Source organism: Patella vulgata, chromosome 3 (assembly GCF_932274485.2).
Source record: "Patella vulgata chromosome 3, xgPatVulg1.2, whole genome shotgun sequence".
In the NCBI taxonomy this organism is placed as follows: Eukaryota; Metazoa; Mollusca; class Gastropoda; family Patellidae; genus Patella; species Patella vulgata.
In genome coordinates this window covers 45,802,699-45,830,397 of record NC_065881.2, presented here as the reverse complement: position 1 = coordinate 45,830,397, position 27,699 = coordinate 45,802,699, and the positions used below count along the sequence as shown (strand labels likewise).

At 33.5% G+C, this 27,699-nt stretch overlaps 1 protein-coding gene across 2 annotated transcripts in view; it reads left to right on the top strand.

Moving 5' to 3' along the window:
- Positions 1–27,699, top strand: part of LOC126814580 (cyclic nucleotide-gated cation channel beta-3) — a 163,414-nt gene that overhangs the window by 54,011 nt on the left and 81,704 nt on the right. The window contains exon 1 of one of the 2 annotated variants that reach the window (XM_050539823.2): positions 14,337–15,374. The exons of the other annotated variant lie outside the window; for it this stretch is intronic. Coding sequence (XP_050395780.1) covers positions 15,125–15,374 — 250 coding nt within the window. The 5' untranslated portion in view covers positions 14,337–15,124. Of the gene's footprint in view, positions 1–14,336; positions 15,375–27,699 lie in introns of those variants that run through there. 2 annotated transcript variants of the gene reach the window in all.

The window sequence follows — 27,699 nt, the reverse complement described above, 5'->3', positions numbered from 1 at the left end:
ATCTACCTCATATACTAGTATTTACTACCAGAGTTATGGCTCTTGATCACTTAAAAAATCTTGTAGATGCACTAGAGGCTAAAGTTAATATAAATTCATACACATTGTTTAAGGTCATGAAACAAACATTTGAAACAATTTCTAATGATTACTGATAATTACATAATGGGTTGTTAGTTACTTGTAGTCAGATTTTAGCGTATTGTAAATGTTTTCAATGACTTAATTAGCTTTTGTGGGCGTATGTTCATTGCCTGGCAACCCATCTTTTTTGGAATGTGTTTGTCAATCGCACTTCTTGGGACACAACAACTCTGCTTCTTTTTGCTTCTGTTTATTAGATGAATGCCTTGAATAAGTTCGATGATAAACATTTTCTAATTAGGCTAAGCAGATAAGCAATTTCATTGGTTTTAATGCTTTGGGACTTGATAAAATTGGTTCTAAGATAACGATCACAATCAGTTCTAACATAAAGGATAAATCATTTTTATCAATGAACATTTAGGAGAAGAATGAGTCTTTTTTGTTTTAATCATCAAGATTATATGCTATCTATAGGACACATCTTGTTGTTAAATATAAATATATAAAATGTTTATTAGCCTTCTGGCATATTTAGGCTTTTAATACAATAATGTCCTTACTTAAATCAAGCCATATTTGACTTTTATCCTGTGTCATAATTCTATATTCTTACAGTTAGAGATGAGAGAAAAATAATTGAAACCCTTTTGGATTGTCTTTGTCCAGTAATTAAAGCATTGGAAGATCACAAGACATAGCCCATATGTTGGTTTTACATTGCAATTTGTTAAATTATCTACCAGAACACATACCACATCTATTCCCTTAAAGGGACAATAACACTCTTGCTGGCTTGACAGCTCCAGAAAATAAAAAAATAGCCTTATTCTAAGTACTAGATGTGTTAGTGTCCTACCTGTTGTGTAAACTATCATATAAATCCTATTTTACTTGTCCAGAGGGTTCAAAAATATTTTTAAATCCAAGTCACATTTGAAAAGCTTTACGTCAGGCTTTTCAAATCATTTAGTTAAATTTTTCCAATTTTTTAAATTAGGTGTGTTAAGATGAAATTTGTATCATCAATTAATTGGAATATTGTAAAATGGTGCAATTTGTTGACCAGAATAAAGATTGGGACATATTATTCAGTTACAACAAGAGTGGTATTGAGCCTTTAAAATATATAAGAATAGATAATATACATTTATTGTAAAAGTCCAGACACCCAATAAAATGCACAGTGTGTGATGTATTATTTGTTGGTTTATGCCTTCAAGGCACCAGTCACCTTCATAGAAAGTAGAACATGGGATGTCTCAGATATTAAAACTCAGCGGATTTGAACCATGGCTACATATAAAGTTACTTTTGTATCCTGTTTGAAAAGCACTTAAAATCCCATGTAATTATACGCCCACATTTTCATGTGGACGTATATTGTCGTCGCCCCCGTCCGTCCGTCCGTCCGTCCACAATTGTTTGTGAACAGTCTACAGGTCACAATTTTTATCCGATTTCAATGAAACTTGAAATATAGGTTTATCACCCTAAGATCTCGGTTCCTTTCGATATTGGCATCTATCGGACCGGAACTTCATGGATTGTGGCCCCTGATTGTACGAAAAATCACGTTTTTGGCTTGTGAACACTGTAGAGGTCACAATTTTTATCCGATTTTGTTGAAACTTGAAATGTAAGTTTATAACCCAAAGATCTCGGATCCTTTTGATATTCGCGCATATCGGACCGTAACTTCCTGAATTATGGCCCCTGATTGTACGTAATTATAGAGGTCATAATTTTTATCCGATTTAAAAAAACGTATTATTATATCACCGTTAAACCCTAAGGATGGTTGAGTTTGAATTTCGTGAAAATCGGCCCAAAACTGACAGACAAAATGGCTGCCGTTCGTTCTCAAATATCGTAAAAATATGGTATATCAAGGTTGTGGACCCTATAGAGGTCACAATTTTTATCCGATTTTGTTGAAACTTGAAATGTAAGTTTATAACACAAAGATCTTGGTTCCTTTAGATATTCACGCATATCGGACCGAACTTCATGAATTATGGCCCCTGATTGTACGCAAAAACGAGTTTTTGGGCTTGTGGACCCTATAGAGTCATAGTTTTTATCTGATTTAAAAAAAACGTATTATTATATCACCGTTAAACCCTAAGGACGGTTGAGTTCGAATTTCGTGAAAATCGGCCCAAAACTGACAGACAAAATGGCCGCCGTTCGTTCTCAAATAGCGTAAAAATATGGTATATCAAGGTTGTGGACCATATAGAGGTCACAATTTTTATCCGATTTTGTTGAAACTTGAAATGTAAGTTTATAACACAAAGATCTTGGTTCCTTTCGATATTTGCGCATATCGGACTGTAACTTCATGAATTATGGCCCCTGATTGTACGTAAAAATGCGTTTTTTGGCTTGTGGACCCTATAGAGGTCATAATTTTTATCCGATTTAAAAATACGTATTATTATATCACCGTTAAACCCTAAGGAAAAATCACTTTTGTTTTAGCTTGTTTTCTATCCATCTCTCGAAAATGTGGGCGTATCCTGCCTGACAGCCGCTGGTTTTAAAAAATAAAAGCATCTGTGAAATGTTGTTTCTATGTTAACTGTATGAAAACCTAAAGTAACATTATCTCCTCTGGACCCTTATCTTGTCGGTTTTGTTAGCATGTAGTGCGGTCCTCCTGCACTTACTACTAAAGTGTATCCATTAGACCACTTGGTACCCATCTCTACTTCTTATATAACAAGTGTTATTTTGTCGGGAATCATACCATAATGTCTCTCATAATAGTCTATTTCCATTAATGGTAATTGTTCTGAGGCAGAAAGTATGGAGGGGAGATTAATTTTGTATCCAATCCTTTGAGAATTAGTACTATATTATAAATACTCTATCTTTTACATAATATATTTGATATGCCAAGAAAATAATTTTTAGTGTAATAAATTCAATAGTTAACAAGTACAGGTTTAGTAACAGCATCATCAAATACTGTCAAGTCACTTGTACACAAAAATCTTAAAAATGGGCTATAATTGTCTCTCCTTGCTGTTTATCCTTTCATATTATTTTGTATCCAGATTTACGTGCATTTAGGTTAGCAATCAGTCTATATCAGCCAGAATAAATTTTGTTATTAAATTATCATATTAAATGTTTAATAATATATAATATGCATATTAAGTTTGAAACTCTGATAATTGCATTATTCCTTTGGTTGCCAACAAAATTAAAGACTCTTGAGTGATTTTAATGATATAGAATCCCTCAACCCTTGCAATCCACCATATTGTGAAAGTAGGAATCTCAGTCCAAGAATGGTAAAATTACGTTCAGTATTTACAAAGATGTGACGAATTGAAAATGTTAATAAGACAACCAACATCATTACCATGGATTAAGTTGCGGGAAATTTGATATTTTTCAAAAAATGCAAATCTTGCATCATTAAAGAGTTTTCAAACAATGTATTAAAGAAATGTAGGAGTTTATAGTATGGTAATACAAGGTTTATAATACAGTAAGATTTAACTCCCATGTGACATGGTTTTTTTTTATTTATTAATAACAATTCCGGTACTAACTGCTACTTTAAGATGTGGCCCATTCAATGATTTAGATTATTGATTATTTTTTATAAAAAACAAATAGGCACAGGATGAATATTGCATTTCAGAATACATTAGAAAGGTTGTTACTTTAAGATACAATCATTCTACACACAAGAAAAGTGTTGTTAATTCCTTATACTCTCTATTGAAGTGGAATAAAATAAATGAAACTTATTTGAATCAACAATTTAATAAGGGAATCCTCTAGTTCTTCCACTTTTCTTTCAAGCATGAGTCCCTGTGAAAAGCTATGTGATCACATTTATCTATAGAATGTTTTAATGGCTTTTTAAAGCATTCTGATATGTCAGTCCAACTGATAATGAACCAGTTTCTTTAATTTACTTTTAGAAAATTGGATGAAATCAGAAAGACTTTAGATTGCATATATAGAGAAGTTTATAGATTATCTTGAAATAAATTAGAATTAGTGGCACTGTTGTCTAAAGGTCAGACTTGACACAGAATAATTGGACTAACACATTTAGAGGAATGTAATGTGAACCTTGCGTAATTAGACTGGACACACATTGATACTTTCAATCAATATGGTTACATTGCCTCTTCTTTCAATCTCATTTCGTCAAGATTTTAATATCCGTCTGCTGACTGTAACATACTTTGTTTACAACTATTGTCTATATATTAAGGTATACTGTCTATATTAGACATTTCATCAATTGTGATTTACAGTCTCCTGTGAAATGTAACAGGTCAAAAACTTTACTAAACATAGTTAATTAAGTACTCTCAGTTTACACTGTCTCTGAACAAAAAAAAATTATGTATGAGAATCAAACATAAAAATGTGCAGAAACAGCCTGTTTTCCTTGTCTGAAAATTTTAGCAAAATCTGAATCCTTGAGCAACATGTAGAAATAATATTAAACATATAGAAGGCCAAAATAATGATAATTGATAAATCCATTTCAATTAATATGCAATGATATTTTGTTCTTTTATGATATCTGCAGATATACTAGTATAACAAATTCACCATATGCATCCATATATTATACACTGGACCTCACCTTTAGAACATTTGATAGTTTGTGATTGTACAATATAGATATTCAGTGCAATTAAGTAAAATATTATGATCAAATTATTGCAATTGTTTCATAAAAAGTGCACAGATTTTACAACCTTTTCAATATGACCCGAACAAACCAGTAGCTAGTGGTGTTTGTATGTTTCATTGCCTTAATTGTTATCTATCTATATTCACCATATAGTTGATTTTGACTGGAATTATCCTATTGTTAGCCTCTGTACAATGATGTATTCTAAACTTGACCTTCCCATGAGTACTTATTTATATTGGAAGGTGGCTAACATATGGATGCTTTGGAATCCTCAGATCAACTTTAGGAGATGACAAGGAACAATTGCTTGATAGTATTCTATTAATTCCATTGTCTCATAGATCAAGTTTGTTCATTAGCATATATTCATAAGGGAAATTAAATGGTAAATTTTAAGTAGACTTTATGTACACAGAATATTAAGAACTTATCATCATCAAGTTATTCTTAAGGCCATTCGTTGCCCTATCATGTATTCCTTTTGTTGTATATCTTATTTTGTATTTAATTGCATGAAAATCATTAAATCAATGCAGGGTTGGGATGGCCTAGTGGTCTAGAGTGCCGGGCTTTGACCTCTAGCTGGCCGGTCACCTCTGGCTTGCAGTTGTGGTTTCGATCCCTGTTGTGAGCGCATGTGATTTGGCCATCTCAACCTCGTGGGTTTACTCTGTGTACATTAAATCCATAATTTCATCAAAAGATATTGAGTTGTAATCTCTCTAAGTTTGAATATTTTTACAAGAATTTATATGGAAGGAATGGTGATATAAAAATATATTTTATTTGATTTCTGCACATTTTTTTTAGACAATATTTTGACTACTGAAAAACATTTTTGACCGGGTATAAAGAATCATTGAAACAAGTTACTTGGTTGTGGTATTAATCTCTAGATTATTGTCATTCTTGAACTACAGGATATTCCAGCATTAACAGCACTACCTGACCTTGGATTTTCTTGAAGAAAATTACCAAATTAAGATCAGAAAATTGTGTGCATGTAAAAGTATTGCCCAATTTTCTAAACTATGCAAATATTTGTCAAGTAAATGCAAAATTGACCATCTTAGACTATTTGGTGATGATTCAATCTTTCTATCAATTAAAAAAAGCAAGACAACACACAGGTTGCCAGGCACTGAAACACACACTTTAAAAACAGGTTGTTACTAAGATCAGAACGTAATTAATAACAATTAAATGAAAATAAATCTGGAACTTATGATTGAAAATCGTTTAAAATCGGTAAGGAAATTCCTTTCAGCTAGATAGACAACTTTTATAATTTATATAAATTGCTAACCAGATTTCATAATAAAGGGGCATAACTTGGAGATAATTATTGAAAAACGTTGAAAAGCAATAAGCTTCTTCACATCAATATTTCTAAAGTTGTTTCCATGCAAGCCAGACTGATACTAATAGCTGAATAATTGTTGTGTAAAATTATTTTTAGGACTATATGGTAGATAAAGTTAAAAATCAGCAACTAACAGAATAACACAACTGAGGTTATTGCAATCAATCCCCTGTAGAGGTATGAATTATTGACAAAACAAATAAATGTCTTTTGAGTTATATATATGGTTCAGTTCTCTTCTAGGTTTTACATAAAACCTTATATCTAATTTAAAGATCATGTTGAACATGTTGCATGCAGTATAATTGATTTACTCTCCCGGTCATCAGTGTTGGTAAAAGGCTTATATCTAATTCTACGGTCAAATTATAGGCTTGTCGGGATTGTGTATTGGCGCCTGTAATTCTAATATATTGTAATGTTTGTCAAAGAACTAAGATGGTAATTTGTCCTCTTGAGCTAGAAAATAAAAGTTTCAACATAATATCCTTATCGGACTCTCTGCTTAATTGAGGTAGTTGTTCTACTTGATTGTTAGTCATTATGATTTCAATTCAAAATTTTGTCCATCATGGTGCCTGAAGATTCAGAAGGGAATACATAATGCTTAAATAATGGTAATCACTCTATAAAATTTTCTATAAAAGAATTATGTTGATGAAGTTTGGTCTAGAATTTTATTACACCTAGTCCATTGTGGAACATTTTTGAGATGTGACGACAAACATCTTATAGTTAGATTTAGATTGATTCCATCCCTTGACCTTAATTTAGATGCCTTCTAACAGAAAAAGCAATCTTGAAAATAGTGTCAGTCACTGGTCACATTGAACTAAACATATTGTGTTTAAATTAGCCGTGACAAATATAATGTTGGCATAGACGCAGTCGTTATATTCACTTCTGACTATTTTCAAACATTTCTTTCATATTGATTTATTTATCAAATAAGATCTTTTATGAAGATTCCATACAGAGAATTCTTGATTCCATGCAGTTCTTGTATCTCTTTGCCCAGTAGAGTGAATGAACTACATGTTTTTGTCACGTACCTTTGAACATATACAATTGTATTTGATGGGATACCGGGTATTTATTTGATGGACATGCAGAGAGATATCTAGAAAATCTTTGAAATAGCCTTTATCTGGCTTCATCATTGATTCTCAGTAATGCTACTCCGGCAATTACATCTTCTCATTAAGATATCTGAAGTGAGTATTGACGGACAACACATAGTAATTCATGTGGTTAACTTGCTGAAAACTCATTTAGTGGGAAAATTTGGCTAATTGGTTAATGTGATGTGAATTTGTATAGTGTTAAAAGGAATTTTGTGATTTTATGATGTAATTAAAAACATCAAAGGGAAGAGAATTCACGAAAAAGAAATATATTCAAGAGTTTGAGGTTGTGATGTTTTATTGGAACTGTGTCTGTTTACTTTATTGATTGTGATCAGAGGTTGTTTTCTTTTCTGAATCAAGTAAGGATTATTTCCTTTGTATATGATGTGGAAAAAGAGTATAAAAATAGGTTTCTTGTAATGTTAACAGTTTTCGACTATAAATGCATAGTTTGTTTGGAGTAATAATATTTTTACAAGCATTTGCTTCAGAAGCTGAAACATTAGTTTTGTTTTTAAACAGTATGCTTAAATGAGAGACTGTCAATATTTCTAATCGTTGTTTTGTCAAGGGAGAGAAAGATTTTAAGAGCAGCTGAAAATTTTATATAGTATATGGTATGATATATATTTAATTGCATCTTTCACTTCGACATAGTATTCATATTTGAAAACCTGTACCATTTATTGTAATTTAGAAATACAAAAGGGAGAAAACATAATGATATACTACTATATTTGTGTTGGATACAGGAATTTTAAAACAGAGGATAGGTGTAGAAAAAGTAAGACTTCACTGTTGATAGTGGACTTCTTACAACTACATGTAGTGCACACAGTGCGATTGTAGTCTTTAAGACACAAAAACTATAGTCTCCTCATAATTTGGTTTTAGTCATTGTCATCCACAAAATTGAACAACAAATTCATTCTGAAATGCTCAAAATTGATGACAGGACATCAATATATGAACTCTAGATGGCAGATAATTGTGATAAAGTTGTTTACCACCAGTTCTAATGGTTTATAATTGTGAATGGCTAAGAGAAAAGTTGTTCTTAGAATTTGGTTGCCGAGTACCTCACATAATGCAAGTTTTATTTTTGTCACTTGAGACTGCTTTTGAAAATCAGATTTTGTTATTCAGAAATGAATTTGTTTGGTACTTGTTACTCGCACAGGGATAGGTTGTTTTTTTACAGTATGACTGTAGTCTTTGTGTGTAAAAGACTGCAAATGCCATGTGAGTTCTAGGGTTTACACTTTACAGTATTTAAATATGTATAATTGTAAACTTATATATTTTTTATAATACTGCACATTGTTTGATTCTGACAAGATTATTATTAAGCACTTTTAGTTCTTGCAGTTGTCCTCTGATTGGATACGATTCACTGTCAGTTTCAAAATGTTTATATATTGATCAGAATCTAAAAGCTAAACTGTAAAAAGGGTTAACTCACATTGTGACAAAGGATCAGTATGATGAATAAGTAGCGGTGTGAATAATGCATTCTATGGATTAAAACGTATAGAGAGTGGGAGTTTTTAATTTGACAAGTGTATGAGGCAGAAACTGAATATTTCAAAATGGATTGTCTTATCAGGATGAGAAAGAACCAAATTTATCAGTAGAATAGATTTTTTTTTTTTTCAGTGCTCTAAATGAAGACAGAAACGTTATAAATTTGTGTCATCTTGATACTTTATTCCTTTGAATTATGATAAGACACATTCTTTCAGTCTGTTGCTGGTCTAGTTCAGCCTTAGATATAAGGTACCACATCTGTTCATTCTTGTGTCTCGAAATAAGGAATGATGTTATAATAGCATTGACTAAGCAAAACCTATTATCGTTTTCAATACAACAATTATTTTTAAGACCTTACAGGTACTGATAAACAAAATGAGCTTGCTAGTTGAAATTAAAGGGCTCCAACCCAACCGTAGCTAAAAACACATAGGACACATCTCAACATTTTTAATGCTGTTCTTCAAGCTCTATCTCAGCCTTATTAAGGCAACATTGATTAATTAACAATTAGTTTCCTCTCCTTTGTAAAATAAGAATATTATTTAGAATGTATTTACAGTGAAATAGCTGAACTAATCATATTATAACACAAAATCGGATAGATCTGGACAAAAAGCACTTGTAATTGTTTGTATTACATGCCAGCATGCTTATATTATTAGAAAGGGAAGTGCCACATTGAACAAATCTACATAATTTTGAAATAGTCTTGTTTACAATATTCAATTCAGTCATTTAATATCATATACATATCTAGTATGTAATTTCAAATGTAAATGTCATCTAGTCTGCAGTATAATTCTCACATTAAATCAGTTAAATATATATTTCCATTGTGCATATATTTTAAAATTGTAGCTTCCTTTTTGTTTCATAGGAAAACAAAAATAAAACATGGCATCTGAAAAGGAAATGTCTGAGTGCCATAGGCGTACGAGCAGGGGGGGCAGCTGCCCCCCTAACTTTCGGGCAAGCTGACTTTTCGGGCAGAAGGGTAAAGTGAAAACAAATTTTTTATTTCATCTAATTGGCAAAATAAAGTGCCCGAAATCTAATAAAACACTAATTTTACGGGATGGAATAGCAGTAAAACGAGGTTTAAGGCCATCAAATATTCCAAAATTTTCTTTGGGGGTCCATACAAGGTCAGTTCTGCTTCTTCACCTGCGGCTATTAAATTTTCTCCAAATGGTCCCGTCTCCGTGGACTGTAAACGATTGATCTTTTGATTGGAATTCGAGTCAGCCATCTTAATTAGGCTATATTAGACCACTTTGAAGTTGCTTTGTTCACGGGCTGAAATAGCAGGAATTTATGTTTGCAGCCGTCAAATATTCAAAAAATTTCTGGGGGGGGGGGGCGAGGGGTACAATAAAAGGGGAGCCCTGCTTCTTCGCCTCTCGAGGAAGATCGGCGCCGCTGTCTGTACACCTGAAATTTTTTCGGGCATTTCGGGTTCTGCCCCCCCTAACTGTTATCGGGCCCGTACGCCTATGCTGAGTGCTTTATGCCAACATTCAGCATTTGTTTCTGCATTTTCTCATCAGACAGTAAGGGTAGTGCAGCAGGCTAAGTTAAACCCTTAGATGACTACCTTAATTCTTCAAAACTATTGTTCCATTTATCCTGATAGGGATAACATTATGTTATATAGGCGGGGGGAACTGTGGCTGGGTTAATAGATTTTCAATTGTGCAGGATGCACGGTTTGCAAGCCTGGAAATAAGGCACCTGTCACTGACAATGTCAGGCACAGATTCAGGCTTTGTCAGGCACTAAACCTCTGGTGCCTGTCATTTTGTCCAGCACTGATTTGTCTTTTTTATTGATATTATTAATACATGTCCGGCACTAAGTTGAAAATGTCAGGTACTATTTCATTAGTGCCTGACATTTTGTCATGTACATGTAAAACCGTTATTTCCAGGCCTGACGGTTTGGTCATGCTTATGGTACAGACAACTGAGTTCAAGTGTATGCCTCATAATACATTACTCTGCATATTACCATTTGATGCAGAAATGCCACTTGAATATATGACACCTTTATTTTATAAATCATGTGTATAAAAAAAATATTGGTATGTTTTCACACTTTATTGGATTCATAGAGATCAAATCAATTATTTTTTTTTAGTATTAAAGAAAAGCTCTTAACAATTTTCTTCATATTCTCCCAATGTCAATTAATTCTTCATCTGTGTAAACTGCTAAAATACATTGAGACAACAATTTAAGGCTGTATTCCATAAAATCAATAAAATTAATAGACATGTTTTATTTGGAAGGAGAAAAAGATAATTGATAAATAAAAAAGCAATCAATTCTGCTGAATTCGACAAATGCCACAATTCTAATGAATAGCTACAAGTGTTTAGTGTCTCACTATAGCTTGTCTTATGTTTTTTTGTGATCTTGTATTAGGCTTTTTCTAAGTTTCATAATAACTCAAACTAACAAGATGATTATAAATGAAATAGTCCATGACTGATTCAGCAGCAAGGTTAAAGTGATAAGAGATAATAAAATTGCAATTAAAATCATTTTATGAAATATTTTCTTTTCTGACTATTACAAAGTGTTTAAATAAATAATTTTCATATTTTTTTTATAGAAATCGTTAAAGAAACAAGTGACCTTTGATTAGATGTTCAATATGTTTTACTGTATGTTAGTGATGTTCAAAAATACTAGCTCCACTATGCTTCTAAAATATTTTTGTCCCTCACCTTTCGAAGAAAGCAAGGGACTATTAAAATGTTTTTTTAAACACCCACATTTTCTTGTGGACCTATTATGCCGTCCCCCCTGTTCGTCCGTCTGCCCGGACATCCGTCCACAATTTGTTTGTGGACACTCTACAGGTCACAATTTTTATCCGATTTTAATGAAACTTGAAATATAGGTATATCTCCCAAAAATCTTGGTTGCTTTCGATATTGGCATGTATTGGACCATAACTTCATGGATTATGGCCCATGAGTGTACGCAAAATCATTTTTAGCTTGTAGACACTCTACAGGTCACAATTTTTATCCGATTTTAGTGAAACTTGAAATATAGGTATATCTCCCAAAAAACTTGGTTGCTTTCGATATTGGCATGTATTGGACCATAACTTCATGGATTATGGCCCATGAGTGTACGCAAAACCTCATTTTTAGCTTGTAGACACTCTAGAGGTCACAATTTTGATCCACTGTTGATGACGTTTTTAGGTTGTGGACACTCTAGAGGATACAATTTTCATCTGATTTTAATGAAACTTAAAATGCATTTTTATAACTCTACAGGTCACAATTTTTATCCGATTTTAATGAAACTTGAAATATAGGTATATCTCCCAAAAATCTTGGTTGCTTTCGATATTGGCATGTATTGGACCATAACTTCATGGATTATGGCCCATGAGTGTACGCAAAACCTCATTTTTAGCTTGTAGACACTCTAGAGGTCACAATTTTAATCCGCTGTTGATGACGTTTGTAGGTTGTGGACACTCTAGAGGATACAATTTTCATCTGATTTTAATGAAACTTAAAATGCATTTTTATAACCCAAAGATCTTGGTTCCTTTCGATATTTGCGTATATCAGATCGTAACTTCCTGAATTATGGCCCCTGATTGTACGAATAATCATGTTTGTAGCTTGTGGTCCCTTAAGAGGTCACAATTATTATTCAATTTAAAAAAAACCTTTGAATTTTGTGAAAACTGGACCCAAACTGCCAGGCAAAATGGACGCCCCTCATATGCAAATAGTGTAAAAATATGGTATATCAAGGTTGAGAACAATTTTGATCTGATTTGGATGAAACTGGAAATACATATTCATAACCCAAAGATCTTGGTTCTTTTTTATATTTGTGCTTATTGGATTGTAACCTCCTGAATTATTGCCCTTTATTTTAAAAAATCGCGTTTTTAGCTTGTGGACCCTCTAAAGGTCACAATTCTTATCCGATTTCGACGAAACTTGAAATATAGGTTTATCCCTAAAAGATCTCGGCTGCTTTCGATATTGGCATGTATCGGATCGAAACTTCATGGATTATGGCTCCTGTTTGTACGAAAAATCACGTTTTTAGCTTGTGGACCCTATAGAGGTCACAATTTTTATCCGATTTTGTTGAAACTTGAAATGTAAGTTTATAACCCAAAGATCTCAGTTCCTTTTGATATTTGCGCATATCAGACAGTAACTTCCTGAATTATAGCCCCTGATTGTACGAAAAATCACGTTTTTAGCTTGTGGACCCTTTAGAGGTCATAATTTTTATCCGATTTAAAAAAACGTATTATTATATCACCGTTACACCCTAAGGACGACTGAGTTTGAAATTCATGAAAATCGGCCCAAAATTGACAGACAAAATGGCCGCCATTCGTTCCCAAATAGCGTAAGAATATGGTATATCAAGGTTGTGGACCCTATAGAGATCACAATTTTTATCCGATTTTGTTGAAACTTGAAATGTAAGTCTATAACCCAAAGATCTCGGTTCCTTTCGATATTCGCGCATATCGGACAATAACTTCCTGAATTATGGCCCCTGATTGTACGAAAAATCATGTTTTTAGCTTGTGGACCCATTAGAGGTCATAATTTTTATCCGATTTAAAAAAACGTATTATTATATTACCGTTCCACCCTAAGGACAGTTGAGTTTGAATTTTGTGAAAATCGCCCCAAAATTGACAGACAAAATGGCCGCCGTTCGTTCTCAAATAGCGTAAAAATATGGTATATCAAGGTTGTGGACCCTATAGAGGTCACAATTTTTATCCGATTTTGTTGAAACTTGAAATGTAAGTTTATAACACAAAGATCTCAGTTCCTTTCGATATATGCGCATATCGAATTGTAATTTCCTGAATTATGGCCCTTGATTGTAGGAAAAATCACTTTCTTGTTAGCTTGTTCTCTATCCATCTCTCGAAAATGTGGGCGTATCCTGCCTGGCAGCCGCTGGTTCTCTTAAAGACTAGCAAATCGAAATAAACAGTAATTGTATTCCATAGAATTGTGTCCTAGATGTCTATATTTTATTTGTAAATGTACATTTACATGTACCACCACACTATATTGATTTTCTATCTCCAGATGTCATAAACATTTTTCAAAATATAGCTTCAAGGACTATTTTAGATTATATAATAGACGTATAATATCTTTTTGCTTACAAGAAATGTGTCTGGAATATATATAGCTCTGTTATATTTTATTTATCAAAGGTGTCTAAATGCTGTCTTCGTGACTGGTAACTCTTTAAATAAGGTATTTTACCCTTGTGCCATTCCATGAAGTTTTGGTCAAAGAGATCTGTATAGTGGTTTTATAGTTATGTTTTTAAATCCTTTGATTGTTTTGGTAGAGTTACGAACACATTATCTGCAAATAACTGTTATTACGGATTGAGGGATTTTATAAAATGTTATGTTTACATGTATTGATTTATTAGACGTATGTATGCCAAAAAATTTTGAAATATTGTTCTCTAGTAAGTTTGATTATAATATAGATTTGTTGAAAGCACTGGTTTGTTTGAAGTGCTGTGTCTGAAAAATTTGTTTTAAAGAATGTCTTTTTATGACAATATTGAGTGTAAGGGAGACACTAAAAAATCGAAAGTCATTTGTCTTTGTTCTTCTGGCAAGTATTGGAATTTTAGGAAGTGTGATCTTTTCATTTACGACATAGTTGAAATTTATTTTATACGATTTGATGAATCTTGACAGATTTGTTGGATATTGATACCCTAGGATTGGTTTTGTCTAAATAGAATGGCCTAGTAATGTTTCATGTTTTTGATGAGTTTTTGGATCTATGTAGAATTGTGAATTAAGTGTTATTGAGCCACGTCTCTATATTGGAATTGTCTGAAAGTGGTAGAAAAACTGTTGAAAAAAATTGATTTCTACAAGCTTTTAATTCCTAAGTCCTTGGGAAAAGTGCTATAATTGATTTTATACAAAATTTTCATGTTAGATGTGGAACTCCTGGAGAAGCTCACACACGGTTAATTGTGTTATGTGCTTTATATGTGAAGCGTTCAGTCATCTATTTGACTCGAGGGAATAATGTCACTGATATCAGGACTCTTTTTGTCACCATACTGGAAAACTACAAATTCATCTCCTATGTGTCTCTCGTGAACATACTGCTATAGATTACCAAACGTGAAGTTGACATGAACAGACATCTTATCTAGAAACCCTGTTACATATAGTAACAGAAATGTTCCTATAAAACTACTACTTTTAAAATTGTTAATATGTGAAGACAGTTGTTTTTTTCCATGGAACTAATCACTAGGAATCAAACATTACTTATTCTAAATGATTTGGAAAGTTGCTGAAAAATTATGGTCTGCAACCAGGAATATGCGGCATACACCGGAAATGTGCTCATCTTTCGAGGATTCTGAACTTATTTCTTTGCATGATCTGCATGTGTGTGAAAGTGGGTGTCCATTGATAGAAGATGATCATCCACTTTTTCTAGAACATCACCCATTGTTACAAGAGGATCACGATGAGAACTGTTGCAGACGGCAACCAAGCAGAACGTTTTCACATAGATCACGAGGTAAGGGGTTATTTCTTACCAATAATATCCATACTGTTGTGGTAGGTAAAATGGAAATGCGTATTCATTTAATTATTTTTAAAGAATAATATGTGCCACCTCATTGTTCACACCAGTATACAGTATTCATGTTTTTGGAATAAGAATGATCTGTGACTCGATGAATAAAGTTACTGCAATCATTAATGTTTTCCCTTCATTGTGACTTCATAATCAATTCGTTAAACCCCATTTCATTTCATTTTATAATCAGTTATTCATTTAAATTTCTATGAAATCATATTTTGACATTTAGCCTTTAGAATTTGAAATCCCTGCCACTATAGTGTTATCGATCCTAATTGAAATAATTAAAAGCAAACAAAAAGGACCACAAAATGATAGGGCAACAGTCTCCTAATTTCTTCCAAAAGTACAAAGATAATCTAAAAAATATCATCTTCAAGTGTTAATATTGAGAAGCTAACCAAATCAATAATTTTGCATCAAAACATTGATTGAAGAAACAACACTGGTAAGGAAAAAAATTGTGGGTGTTATTTTGGCACTTTTGATAATTTACCATGCTTCTGGTGGAGGAACTTTTTTTGTAGACCGTAGCGCCGCTGCCCGGGCAAAATTTCCCTCATAGCACACTGTATGGCGTATGCCTGTCTTCATCAGCCCAGGTTAGGAGCAAAACAGTAGGACGTTAAACCCCATTTCATTTTATTTGGTGGAGAAATTACAAACATGTGATTTTTACAATTGGCCAAAGAGCTTTTTTTGACATATTTTTTTTTGATACATGTAGGTCTAGACTGAACTAAGTAATACAAATTTTAGCCAGATGGAATCCATCTTGTGACCCTGGGAGCCATGGTAGCTGAGTTAGTAAGATGTTGGCTCACTAACCTAGAGGTCCCGTGTCGATCCCTGCATTGGTGGTGTAGGACAGAGGGCCTGGCAAGGGACAATGTACAGTTATTTGGATGGGGCAAAAAACTAAGGTCCTGCGTACACATATGAGTACATGTAAAAGATCCCTTGGCAGTTGGAATTTGATATAGTAGTAGGCCATAGCCGCCATTGTCCAGGCAAAATTTCCCTCACACTGTATGGCATATGTCCGTCTTTATTAGCCCAGTCGGAGCAGACCAGTAGGGTGTTAAGCCCCATTTCTTTTCATTTCCTGTGTCCATTTAATAATGTAAATATTAATAGTTTCGTAAAAAAATAATCTATCTGTAAAACAAAAAAAACCCAGTTTCCCATCAATTATCAAGACACCCAATCTAGCAAGTTTGAAACATCCGTGAACAGAATCTATACTGCATGTATATGTAGGTATAGGTATGATTACAGTTAATATAAAAAAAGATATACGAAAGAAAACTCACTAAAACATTGTCCTCTCACCTCTGAGACCCCTGTCTGGAAGTGATTTATTCAAATAAAATTGCACAATGAGATTTGTCACAAAGTTACCTGGATAGCGGTTGGACATTAAACCCAATTTCTCAATTCCAAAACGTCATTCAGTGGATAACGACCATCAAGACAGGTCAAATCTTTTCTATTGCTTCTTTTTTGTATTCAGAGCTTTTTTATACGCCCACATTGAAATGTGGCCTCTGGACGCTCTAGAGGCCAAAGTTAATATCCAATTGACTTTAAATTTATACACAGTGTTTAAGGTCATGTGACGAAGAAGCCTATTGATTTTCAGCGATTTCTGATAATTACTGCCAGAGTTATGGCCCTTGATGACTTCAAAAAATCTTGTGGACGCTCTAGAGGCCAAAGTTAATATCCAATTGACTTTAAATTTATACACAGTGTTTAAGGTCATGTGACGAAGAAGCCTATTGATTTTCAGCGATTTCTGATAATTACTGCCAGAGTTATGGCCCTTGATGACTTCAAAAAATCTTGTGGACGCTCTAGAGGCCAAAGTTAATATCCGATTGACTTGAAATTTATACACAGTGTTTAAGGTCATGAGACGAAGAAGCCTATTGATTGTCAGCGATTTCCGATAATTACTGCCAGAGTTATGGCCCTTGATCACTTCAAAAAAATCTTGTAGACGCTCTAGAGGCCAAAGTTAATATCCGATTGACTTTAAATTTATACACAGTGTTTAAGGTCATGAGACGAAGAAGCCTACTGATTTTCAGCAATTTACGATAATCACTGCCCGGGTTATGGCCCTTGATCACTTTGAAAAATCTTGTGGACGCTCTAGAGTCGAAAGTTAATATCCGATTGACTTTAAATTTTATACACAGTGTTTAAGGTCATGAGACGAAGAAGTCTATTCATTTTCAGTGATTTTCAATAATTACTGCCAGAGTTATGGCCCTTGATCACTTCAAAAAACCTTGTGGATGCTCTAAAGGCTAAAGTTAATATCTGATTGACTTTAAATTTATACACAGTGTTTGAGGTCACGAGGCGAAGAATCCTATTGATTTTCAAAGATTTCTGATATTTACTGCCAAAGTTATGGCCCTTGATCACTTTGAAAAATCTTGTGGACACTCTAGAGGCCAAAGTTAATATCCGATTGACTTCAGATTGATACACAGAGTTTAAGATCTTTAGACGAATAAGCATATTGAATTTCAATGAATTTTTATGACTTGGAACAGCTAAATCCATGATACAGTATTAAAAGTTTTGTATACAAAACGTTAGCATGGGGTAGAACTTTATAAAAACCAAACAAATTCTAATGGTTTTCTGAGTTGTTGCTCTTAATCAGATTTTAGTGTATTATAAATGTTTCATTACCGAAAAAAGTAAAAATATGCGACAACTCTTGTTGACTGCCCGGACGATTTAGCTGCTGTGGGCGTATGTTTCGTTGCCTGGCAACCTATCTTTCTGTTTTATAGAAATAAGGACTTATGCCCTTACTTTGTATTTATTACAATTACTCTTTTCTCACACTTGCTCTATTCTTGATCCCTTTCGATTACTATCTAAAGCCATTTATTTTTTAGGTGTTTGTATTTTTACCTCATATCTAAAAAATGATTAGTGATAAACATTGGGCGTCACCAATTGATTGCAAACATATATTTGGCTGTTGAATAACACTGACATATGTTGGCTGAAAGCCACAATAGGATGGGTCCTGACTAATCACCGGAATTCACCAGAATTCATTTACAATCACCGGAATTCACTTACAATCACCAGAATTCATTGGAATTCACTTCGAAAATCTCTGATTCCTCCCACAAAACTAATTTATTTTAAATGCATATCATACATTATAATATAACAAATAACTATTTTGATCTCTCCACAGGCCAGATGAAGGCGCTGTAGGTGTATTTTTTTGAAAGACTACCGGAATTCATTTCAGATATATGCATTATGAATATGATAATGTAGGGCACGTCGAATTACCCAATAACTTCAAAACAACACCCAGTAACTCCAAAAATGTTGACTGTGGAAACACAAAATAACAATTTAGTTTAGTTTAAGAAGCCTCACTACTTTGTGCCCAAATCAGAGGTTCGTGAGAGATAACTCGTGTATGTGATTTTTATTGACAAGAAACTAATGTATACTTTCGTTGCAATTCATTGTAATGTATTGTAATTAGTGATTGATTAATAGTTTATTAAAACAGTAATTATATGCATGAAACATATTATGTTATATATAGAGCAATAAACGATTCAGTATAATAGTTACCGGTATATTTATTTATTTATAATTGCAAATTGTGTCGATTGTCACTTTCGGTCATCGACATTGTAACTTGTTTTGAAATAAATAAATGAAATCAATTTAGATAAGTACCACTGACAATTAATTGTCTCTGCTCAGAGTATTCTCAGGTTATGATAGTTTATTATGTTGTGATTGTATGTGATTTATCACCTTTTACAATGACAATATTTAAATTTAATATGATCCGTAAATCTGATATTTTGATCATTAAAGGGAGATTACTCAACATGTGGAGAAAATCTTGTAACTCGTCATATTTGAGATGTTTTAAAACAATTATGTGTAGAACTTATTTGTAATTCATCAAAATGCCTCTTTTATCAGCATTTCAGTCCTAATTTTAACTTAATTTATTTGACCAAATCCATTCCATGTAAATATGCTAACTGTATTTCAAAAATCTGTTTATCTGCCCATAACTTATTTATAGAAGTAGGTAGATGCAACAGTGTTGTTAGAAATAACAGATTTTGTAAATTTTGTGATAATGGTGAGGTGAAGATGAGTACCATTTTTGTATTAATACGTAAAAAATATAAAGATATTCCCTGTAAGTATATTAAACAATATTATAGATTAACTAAGATAATAAAAACAAAAATAAGACAATTTGTCTTTGATATAACCTTGGGTGGAAGCGGATGTTAAACACTAAGAACAACAACATTGGTAGCTTGACATACCTTAGACAGTCTCTTTACACCAGATGAATAACATTATGTATCACTTGATATTCCATCAAAATAACGACAAGCCGTGTCGTGTGATTGCGTCATTACTGTCTTGATGTCGTGTTGGGGCGTTATGAAAAGGGCGAGATTTAACATGGCCACCATCAATTGTTGTTGTTTATTACAGATTTCCACAACAATGTGGTAAGTTCCTGTCTATGATTAGAGACAATCAACAAAAGGGCCATGTCAACAAACAGGTTAAACATAAATCTGAACTTCATACTACTTCAAATTAATTATTAAAATAAGCCGAAATTTTGTGACCCCTGTGTTTTTGCGTTTCGTTAGTGATACAAGATAATTCACAATTAACAATCTGGACTGCTTCATGCTACAAAAGATTATCTATGAAAATATCCAAACCATTATTGATGAAACTTTATTTGATTGGCTTATTATTGCCAAGTTAATTTTCGAATAAACTTAGCACATCTACACTGAGAACGTTGGGATGGGCTAGAGTGCCGCGTTTCGATCTCTAGCTGGCTAGTCACCTCTGGCTTGCGGTTGTGGTTTTGATCTATGGTGTGAGCGTATGTGGCTCGGAGATGGGGGTGCCTTCTCAACCTTGTGGGTTTACTCCAGGTACTCCGGTTTCCTCCCACAAGAAAAACCCCTGTGCATGCGCTAAGATAATAAAAATGAAAAATAAGACTGCGATGGAAGCAGATGTTAAATAGAACATTTCGCTCCACATTTGAGAAATGTTCAGTTTGTCATTTTACATGGAAATGAAATGAAATGGGGTTTAACGTCCTACTGTTCTGCTCCGAACTGGGCTAATGAAGACGCATTTTACATGGATTACTGCTGCATTCTAATTATATTGTGTTTCCCAAATTGACCATCTGGAAATATCGTTTTACAGTAGATACATTCTAGTATTAATATTAATGCAAAATATAAGTAAACACAATTGTCTTGGGGCGAATTCTGGTTTTCTCAAAGTGAATTCCGGTGTTTTAAAGTAATTTATTATTAATGTAAAAGTGCGAATTCCGATATTTTGAAAGTGAATTCCGGTGTTTATATGTTCTCAATGTCCGATTTTCTCAAAGTGAATTCAGGTGTATTAAAGTAATTAATAATTAATGTTAAATGTAAGTAAATACGAAGGTCTTAAGTGCGAGTTCCAATTTTTTGAAAGTGAATTCCGGTGTTTATATGTTTTCAATGTGAATTCCGGTGATTTTTGGTGTTTTAAAATAATTTATAATTAATGTAAAATATTAGTAAATACGAAGGTCTTGACTGCAAATTCCGATATGTTGAAAGTGAATTTTGATGTTTATATGTTTTCAAAGTGAATCCCGGTGATTTAAAGTAAGTTATTACTAATGTAAAATATTAGTAAATACGAAGGTCTTAAGTGTGAATTCCGATTTGTTGAAAGGGAATTCTGGTGTTTATATGTTTTTCAATGTGAACTCCGGTGATTTTATGTGTTTTAAAGTAATTCAATATTAATATTAATGGAAAATATAAGTAAAAAAGAAGATTTTACGGGAGAATTCTAATATCTTCATAGTGAATTCTGGTGATTGTACCGTAAGTGAATTGTCTACCCGAATAGGATGTAGTATTATCATTTCCATGGATAGATATTCATTATATTCTTGATTACAAATAACATTTATGCATATTTATTGATCAATATGTGTGTGTGTATAATAAACACACACATGATAAAGAAAACAAATACACCCAGTTAAAAAAATCAATCACTTTTATTTCTTTATTCTGATCTACATTGTATCAGAAGCTAGCTATCTGCCCTTATAATATGAGCATCTTCAGATCTTATGATACCAATAAATAATTATACATGAGCGGCCATACAGTTTTATATATATCTAGAGTAATAGATTACAATGACGATGGAATATAAATAATATCAGGTCAAATTAGAACAAAAGGTTTTTAGGTATTCAAAACATAATATAGGCCTACAATTTCTTACTTGATCCCCCTGTGTATAATTTGACGAAAATATAATACCACTTGATAATACCACTTGATAACACCCCTCTCTCAATGAATCTATATCAATCGTATTATATAATCATACAGGATATTATTTATAATTCTGACAATCTAAATGATGATGTTTCCCATAATATTATGAGGTTATAACCTGTATAATCAATACTAAATTTTAACCAATGAACTTGGTATGATATACACCTAAAGTAAGAAACATGACCTGTTATGTAAAAGATTTTTACAGTTAAACACACACAAGATAGTGGATTCAACAATACCTATATAATACAATTCTTAATATTTCACCCACAGTCGCCTACAAATTCTTACCTCCAATTTGAAAAATTTAACGACAATAAAACTATACTATTCAAAAAAAGTAGGGGATATTTGATTTTGGGGGCATAATACTAAAATATGCAAATGACTACGAAAAAAGTCACTATAGAACCTAACAGAAGAAACATTTCCAGTTACATGTGACGCCCAAACGCACCAATAGCTACCGCATGGAATGCAGGTGATGCTTGGGATCATCATGGGGGTCCAACCCAAGATTTGCACGACTCTGACTTTGAATGTTACAGTCATTGTGGCATTGAATTCCAAGGTGGAAACATCAGTTTAATTGTTTTAGTGACCAGAAAACAAATTTTTATATGCGTCGGCTTACCCAAAATGAAAGGTTACGTGCCCTTGGCATGCTACAGATCGGCACAACACAGGCGGTTGTGGCGCGGACGATGAATGTTTCTCAGTCTGTCATAAGCAGGCTATGGTCCAGATACCGTGATACACAATCTGTACATGACAGACCACGCTCAGGTCGACCAAGGGCGACAACTCAAGCCCAGGATCGATTTATCCGTACCTTGGCCTTGAGAAATCGTGTCATCACAGCAAATCAGATCAGCGCTCGTCTTCAAACAGACACTGGTGTGAGAGTGAGTGGCCAGACGATTCGGAATCGACTGCATAGGGGTCACCTTCGCGCCCGACGTCCTCGCGTGATCCCTTGTTTGAGAGATCATCACATTCAGGCAAGACGTCGTTGGTGTAGGGATCGTCAACACTGGGATAATCGACGCTGGAGCAATGTGATGTTTTCAGATGAGTCAAGGTTCACTGTTGATTTTTTGGACAGACTTAGGAGGGTGTGGCACGTTGAAACGAGCGCTTCCAAGACGTTAACGTCATCAGACATGATCGATTTGGGGGTGGTTCTGTTATGGTGTGGGGAGGCATCACTGTTGCTGGAAGAACGGCTTTACATGTTGTTGCAGGGCGTGTTACAGGCCAGTACTACCGGGACAACATCTTGGCAGTCCATGTTGTGCCGTTCGCACGACGTCATGGCCGCCGTTTCATCTTCCAGGATGACAACGCAAGATGTCACAGGGCCAGGATCGTTACAGGTTACCTCCAACAACAGAACATCACCACATTACCTTGGCCAGCACTGAGTCCCAACCTCTCCCCCATCGAGCATGTCTGGGACATGCTTGGACAGAGGTTACGTCAACGTCAACAACGTCCTGCCAATGTCCAAGAACTTGCTGCTGCGTTGCAACAGAAATGGGACAATCTGGACCAAAATGACCTTAGACGTCTCATTAGGAGTATGCCACGTCGGATCAATGCTTGTTTGGCAAACAGAGGAGGATTTACCAGTTACTGACTTGGTTGTGATGCTGTGGTAACTTTGCTGTTTGACCCCGGGTATCATTTTACCCTTATAATGGTCAGTCTGTGCCTTACTTAGTCTAACGATCATTTGGAATAAATCGATGAATGTGAACTTCATTTCATTTTGTCATTTGTTTCTTCGTCAGTTTCATTAGGTGACTTTAATAACACTTAAAAATCAAATATCCCCTACTTTTTTTGAATAGTATATATAGAAAATATAAACAAACAAGAATTTATTGACAATTACAATAATATACCTTGCCAGTGCTTTTCACTGAAGTTGGCCCAGTACTCAATATGACACTTAAAAATCCATAACAGATTTAACAAAACTATACATTTTACAAAATCAATATACTTTCAGTTGTAACAATTACAACATTAAAGATATTGTAATGTTAAATGAAGCACAACAATATATTTATTCGATACCAAATCTTCATAAAAAACAGGTAAAATTCAGATACATCATATCCTGTAGTATTTATCAGCCTAAACCAGTGTTGGGATTTCAAAATTTTTCATGTCAGACGTTTTTTTATCGAAAGTAAAAGGGCATAATTCTTATCATTATTTAAGCAGGCGGTTTAAGACCACAATTAAAAATATTCAAATTCGTATGTTATATAAAAATAGGTACACCTCGTTATTTTTATCCCGCACCAAACAAAGTTAGGGAGGGATGTTGAAATGAGGTCTCCCAATTTCGTTTCCGGAGCATATCTCATAAACCGTTTTAGATATCTTTCTGAAACTTTGTACACACATCAACCTAAAGGGCCTGCTTGATTTGTCCACCAATAGGCGAGCCGGTCAGGTTAACATAACAGCAAATCAAGTTACCCGGCTGATAAACAATACAGCGTCAGATAATATTATAATATTAAACAGGTTACAAGGCATGTTTCAATCAAAAGCAGTATTCTTAAAAGTATGACTATCAGTAAGTGACGGCAAAATAAGCAGAAAATTATTATTAGTAATATTACTGAGAAAAAATAAATGACATATGAACATCTAGTTTTACGAAGCTCCAATTCAACTTGAAAAGATTGGGTTTAATTTCAGCGCTTTAAAATTAATGTTTTATGGCATTCCTAAATAATGTGAATTTTATCTCATTGACACATTCACCATCTTGTCAGATTTTGTCGACTTCTGGTTAAATCAAGTCACCTTGCAGCAGAAACTGCCGAACTGTGGTTAGCCAATATGCGCCAGGATGGACAAATCAAGCAGGGCCATTACAGTAGTTGTGCCTTTTGCTATTTAGGAATTTCTGGGATTTATATTTTTTGTTTTTCCTAGGAAACAAATTTGACTTAGTTTTTGGTGTATGGTTTCCAGAGCATATCTCATAAACTGTTCAAGATATCTTTTTGAAACTTTGTACACACACATCAACCCATTACAATAGTTGTGCCTTTTGCTATATAGGAATTTCTGGGATTTATATTTTTTGTGTTTCCATGGAAACAAATTTGACTTAGTTTTTGGTAAACAAGTCGACCGATCATTTGGGGTGTTATATACTCTAACAATATGTGACATCTATGACTAGTTTATACATATTGTCGGCTAACATCAATGCGATTAAAATGTCTGACAATGGAGAAACCATTGGATTGATGAATAATCCGACAAAGGGGAAGCAATGATTTCTGTTTAAGATTAGATTGATGAATTGTCCGACCAAGGATTAAGTAGTTAATCAAGGTAGGTATATAGACAGTATAACACGATAAATACATTGATCACTTAATCACCTAATCAATCCAGCCTATTATCAACAATGATCGGGTTGAGATATAGTTATACACTCAGTACACTATATATTAATTTTGAAATTTTGATTATTATTCACCATGTCTTGATGTCCACTTGGGCATATTCCTGGTCGAACAATTTAGGATGTTTGGAAAATAGCATCGGACATGTCCGGAATATACGGGCGAAATTCTATCACTGGCCTAAACCTTTAGTTATAGGAATAAATAAAGGTCTTAAATTATGCCAAGTCAAACATGCCATTTGGTGTAGAACACTTTGTAATTACACTGGTATCAAAAGTTTTTTATTATTGACAAAAATAACACATTATAGATCCATTAGAAAAAATTAATAATAGACATAATGCTAATTCAAAGGAGACATTTGACTTGCTGGCCATTTACTAGCAAGAGGCTTAATTTATAATAAAATATTCAAAAACCAACACTGTTACTTTCGACAAAATTACTTTCCCATCTTAATACATTTTCTCATTCACAACACCATATTTGAGGTTGGGCGATTAGATACAGCAAGCAATTTGCTTTCCAATTAGAACTGTTCATGACCTATTTATGGCAAGTGCCCATTTACATAAATATGAATTCTGATTTCAAGAACATCTAGAATAAAGTATCTGAATTATTACTGTTAGCATTCTTTTGACATTTCTTACCAGTATACAAATTGTCACATTTTGTGCAATGATACAGTTGAATAATACAATGCTTTTTTTACCTATTTATTTTGTATTCCTAATTTGTTAATTTTAACCATAGTGCTTTCCAAAATTCTATCTGAATTATTGTTGTTAGCATTCTTTGACCTTCAAACTTTATGTCGTCAGTTGGCAGACTACCACCATCAAGAAACGTCATTCTTAAGACAACCGTCATCAAGTTCCGTCAAATCATTTTCATTGCTTCTTCCTTGTATTCAGTGCTACGTTTTTATTCCATGCTAATCAAGATCATGTCTAGAACAGGAGGCATATATGAATGTGATTATACTGTAGATGTATGTTGTCCTCTTTTGTATTTGTATTTGTTGGAATCTATATTGCCTTTAACCATAAAACTGCTGGGTAACATTTAAAGTGGGTTTTATATTGCCCTTGTTGAAAGTCACATTACTTCATCTAAATTGGCTTAAATGCTGTAACTATCAGACCACAGATGAGTTAGAATTTAGACATTATCTGTTAATTTTAAATTTCTTGAGTTATTGTCCTTGACATAGATACAAAATATCAGAAAATAGTTTATGATCACTGAGTTAAAATGAAGTTAATATCCTTGACTTAGAATAGATGGTGAAAATAACATAGATTTAAGTGCAGTACACAGTTTTTATCTATTTTTATCGGAACTTGATGTATGACTGAAAATAATCATGGATCTTGATGGGATTTGTCAATCATTCTCAATGCTATTGCTATTGATTTAACTAAAATATACCTGTAGCTTGAATTCAATATTGAATTCAACATTTCTATTTATTTAACATGTGTTGACTATTTGACCTTCCTGCTGAGAGTTATATTGAGGAATTAAACATTGTCAAGTCCATATTGTATTATTGTCTGTGACTTGTACATTTTAGTAGTAAATAATAGAAATTTCCAGACATTCATTACCCACTATGGGACATTGTCTTCTGAAAGCTAAAGTAAGCAGCTCAAACCTTCCATAATTAGGTATAGGAGGAGCTATTATTTAGAATTTTTTTTTTAGATCAATTGAGTGACCCTTAAGCTTTGTTTCCAGTGGATTGTGTACAGATTCGATAACTGAGATTTAAGAAATATGTTTATCTCTGATAAAATTACTAAGTTTTTGCCTAGCAATCTCAGCAAAAGAATACAATGCTATTCCAAATGTCCCTGCTCAACCCTTCCCCAAACATTTCTTTGTGACTGGCCATACCCTGATTACTCGATCCCTGCTACAAAGTTTGATAATTTATGATTTGGAGCTGAATTGTTTTATGGGTGGATAAGAATTTATTAACAATATGTAAATATAGAAAATGAATAAGAACATTGTAAAATAATGAATTTAAAATTAATACAAACAGACAAGAACTTTTATCAGATGATTATTATGCAGATTAATACCTTGTGGGCAGTTTACAATTCATCTGCTTTCCTTTTTATTCTAATTTGAAATTAAGGTCATGGTAATATTTAATCCCAGACACCAGGAACAACAATTATGTCATTTGTTTTGGTTAGTGTCAAAGATGCAGCAATGTTGTGTATGACAAGAAACGAAATATGTTACAGATGACATCATCAGTTTAGTCCTAAAGCCAGTGTTAGATTATGGCTCTTGTTCATTGATTATTGGATGATGACAATAAATGAAATTTCTGTCGGACAATAGGTTGTCCAATGTTTATTACCGATCAGATAAGAA